The following is a 3,945-nucleotide window of genomic DNA, read 5'->3' on the forward strand; positions in this document are numbered from 1 at the left end:
AATCAAACAAATTGATAACTATTTTTATTCTTTTCATTGTTGCAAGTTAAAAAATAACTTTACCAAATCATTAACTTTGACTATTAAAATTGGTCTGATATTAATCCCACCACAAATGGCAACAAGAGACGTGAAGAGCGAAGAGATGAAAAATAAAACTATAGTCAAATAGAGAGAACTCATGTGGTGGCCAGCACAGCAATGCTATGGAAGAATATCAGAAAATGAAGTGTGTCGGTCAAATACATTATCAATATCATTCACGACACGTTAAATTTAAATTTATATAGAAAAATACGTGGTAGCTCGAAAGTACAGTGGCTCGAATGGCTCGACAGCCCAAAACGACGTTGTTTTGGACTTTTTTTTTTTTTTTTTTTTTTTTTTTCCCTTCTTCTTCGTCGTGCTGGTCTGAAACCAGAGGGAGAGGAGAGGAGAGGGAGAGGGAGAGAGAGAAAGAGAGAGAGAGAGGAGGCAGGTCGTCCGTCGCAGCCCTCCGCCATCGCCTCTGCCCGATCGTCGCAGCCCCGCATCGGCCGATCGTCGTTGCAGCCTCCGCGCCTCCGCCCCTCCTCCGCCTTTGCCCCCCGCCTCCGCCTCCGCCTCCGCCTCGATATGTTGGCCCCCTCCAGTCCCTCCTCCTCTTCCTCCTCTGCCCTCCTCCAGCCTCTCCCTCTCCCTCTCCCTCCTCCTCCTTCTCTCTCACTTTTTCGAGCCAATTTCGAGCCGAAACTCTCGAGCTACCAATCGCTACCGATTTATATAACAGTAATGTTAGGTATCATGAAATTTTTTTCATAAAAATAATTATGAAGGATTTGTAATCCTTGAATTATACTTAGAATAAAACACTACACACTAATCAAGGTAATGTAAGATTCACAAAACTTTTATAATTATTTTCATAAATTTTTTTTCATAATTCCTAACTTTTTCCTTTATATAATGGCTTAAGAAGTGATTATTTTTAAAATTTTTTTTGACTATTTCACTATTTTAATGAATTCGTCTTACTTTTTGATAATTTTTCAAATTTTACTTATAAGATCCTCCAACTTCTGAAAAATTATGGGACAACGATTCACAACTGACAACAATTCACAAGCATACCATACATGCTTCAAAAGAACTGACAACAATTCACAACTAATTCCTTAGTATTATGATTATAACAAAAATCAGTACAAATATATTGAAAGCATGAATTTATTTTCATTGAACAGATTGTAATCCCTGTTAATCCATATATGTATATATATACATGAACTTGGAAACAAAAAATGAAAAATAAAGACATGAAAAAAAAAGAACAAAGTGTCACATATGTTACCTTCTATTGAAAAGGAAAAAAAAGTGGTCTCTATCTGAACCCAACATGTGTACAGTTTCCATAGTTCATAGTACACCCCAAATTTGGTGTTTCTTCAAAAGTATATGTATTATGGAGTTAAAGATCAGCACATTTTGTTGGTGCAAAACCCAGCCTAGACTTGTGTGTGTCATACAAGATATGAAAATTCTGCTGCTGATAATTCCCAATTATGGATAGAGTTGATGGACGAGGACTCTCCGCGATCGCCAAACAAACAATCTCCTCCGGTTCAAGCCGAATGAAATAGTTATCAACGGGGAAATTCCACAATGCTCCATCCCCAAATTGAATCCCAAATGTAGGGAGCTCGGGTTTTTCCACTCCGGAAACATTGTAACAAGGATCCAATATAGGAAAATAATCTCGTACAATTGGGTACCTATTCCCCACCTTGTTAACAAACGCTTCCTTAATAACCTTATAAGCCGGACTAGCAAAATAACTCAATGTAGTACCCGAATCAATAATCGTACCACCACCACCGCCACCGCTAACATTCCAAATCTCTTGTGGTATTTTTAGCACCTCTCCTCCAACTACGATCGACTTTATTTGCAAATAGTAGAAAGTATCAACTTCCTTACTATTTCCAACAAATGAAGTAAAATTCAATAGCGGGTTATTTAAAAGCTCCTTATCCTCCCCAAATAGTAACTTGCTACTCACATTTGAGTCGCTATTCCTATCCACAAGACAATAGGAAAACGAATGACCGTAAAATGATTGTAGCTGAGATGAGAATGAAAGAGGCCCCCTTCCGAGTCCCAACAAACCGGCTGCCCCATGAAACAGGCCTCTGTTCCAATGTCCGCAACCAAACATCACGTTTTCCACTTCCCGGAACTCCGACTTCCCATTCCGGGTGAGGTTAACGGTGAAAGTTTCGAGCGCGAAATCGCCGGTGGTGTTCGAGCTGTCCCCATACCAATAGTAATAAGGGCATGTTTGGTTATCGGATTTGCAAGGCTGAGGAGGATCCGGGGAAGCAACAAGGTGACATCTGGGATCATGACAACCGATATTCCGAAAAGAAGTAGATTCATTGGGATTGTAATGAGGTCCACTTTGCTCAAAACAATCATAACAAGGAACACATTGAATCCAATTGAGATCACTACCTGTATCAAGAATCAAAGAGAAGTGTTTCGGAGGTGTACCCACAAACACATCCATGAAATACTCTCCTGATCCAAGACTCACCCCTGATTCCAGAGTCGCCACCATCTGGCCGGAAAACCCATGTGGGTCAGATTCCGATACCGATTCCGGCGAGGCTGCCGGAGCAACTGTTTGGATCTTCGTATCTTTGTTTAGCCTTGAAAGGGTGTTTTGATTCTTCTTCTCTACGATTCTTGTGTGGAGGGTCTGTATTCTGATCAGGTCTCTGGTGGTTGACTCGGTTACAGAGTCTTTTTTCTTCATTTCTCTGTTAACTGAGCGGTGTTTCAGATCGAGTTTGACAGTTGGGGTGGTTGATTTGTGTGGTGATGTAACCATTTTATCATCTTGTTCTTCAGCTTCAAGATCTTCAGATTTGATTCTTTTTGATGTTGTGAGACCACAGCCTGAATTGGGTGAAGCAGAGACCGCATTGAAGCTCATATGATCAGGGAATTCGATGCCGGTGAGGTTGGAATTCGAGTTCTTCAGGGTATGAACTCCGGCGGCAGCGCCGGCGAAGGAAAATAAGAAAAGGGTTAGGAGAATGAGAAACAAGTTTGACAACATGGTCATGATTGGTTTTTCTTTTTCGTGTTTGGATACTGAGAAAATCCCCCAAGCTTGCAGAAAGCAGAAACAAGAACAGAGAAAAGAATAAATTTATCAAAATTCAGAACAAGGGGATGATGAGTTTGTGAAGAATCAGTTAAAATTTTCAAAAGGGTTTCTTGGGAAAATAAAAGAATTTGAGGAAACCAACGAAAAAATATGAAAAAAAAGAAAAGAAAAGAAATGGTTGAAGATTGAGCAAGCAGGAATGGTTTGCTTCCTGATTCTCAGAAAACAAAAGCCCAGAAACAGAAGCTCTAGACAGACGAGATTAGAGAATTTTAATTGAAACCCATAAAATATGAGAGAGAGATGAAAACATATAATAGTATGTTAGTTGCCGAGAATATAAAGGGGAAAGAGAGAGTGAAAGAGAGAGAAAGAGGGGAAGTCGGTGTGTAGGTAGACATGACCATGGAGTAAGAGAAGTCTAGGTCTTGAGTTTGTGATATGTATTCAGGTTGGAATTCGAGGACTTTGAAGGCATGGCTACTCTGCAGCCCTAAATGGTACTGGAGAGGTCCTGTGGGGCCTTGTCGACCCATTTTTGATCTCCTTTTGGTAATGTAAACGGTCTACATTTTAAGATTTATCGAGAATATTATTTTTATAAAAAATTAAGTTGATCAGATAATCATAACGATATGTTTAAATTAATTTTATATATATAAAAAAACGAACGATAAGAAAATAAATTATTTATATAAAATTAATTCGAATATATGATTTTCGTTATCCGATTAATTTAATTTTTTATAAGAATAATATATTCGACGAACTTTAAAAATACAAACGGTTAAGAT

At 38.9% G+C, this 3,945-nt stretch overlaps 1 protein-coding gene across 1 annotated transcript; it reads right to left on the reverse strand.

Annotated features, from left to right (window-relative positions):
- Positions 1-1,190: 1,190 nt before the first annotated feature.
- Positions 1,191-3,680, reverse strand: LOC114258607 (aspartyl protease family protein 2). The gene has a single exon (XM_028198587.2). The coding sequence runs from the start codon at positions 3,104-3,106 to the stop codon at positions 1,448-1,450; it is 1,659 nt and encodes a 552-aa protein (XP_028054388.2). The 5' UTR covers positions 3,107-3,680; the 3' UTR covers positions 1,191-1,447.
- Positions 3,681-3,945: the final 265 nt, after the last annotated feature.

This window comes from Camellia sinensis, chromosome 8, assembly GCF_055761805.1.
Source record: "Camellia sinensis isolate YWXY chromosome 8, ASM5576180v1, whole genome shotgun sequence".
Classification (NCBI taxonomy): domain Eukaryota; kingdom Viridiplantae; phylum Streptophyta; class Magnoliopsida; order Ericales; family Theaceae; genus Camellia; species Camellia sinensis.

What these genes read in the sequence shown, in the direction of transcription:
- LOC114258607 (XM_028198587.2), bottom strand. Translation starts at nt 3,106, where the DNA reads ATGACCATGTTGTCAAACTTGTTTCTCATTCTCCTAACCCTTTTCTTA.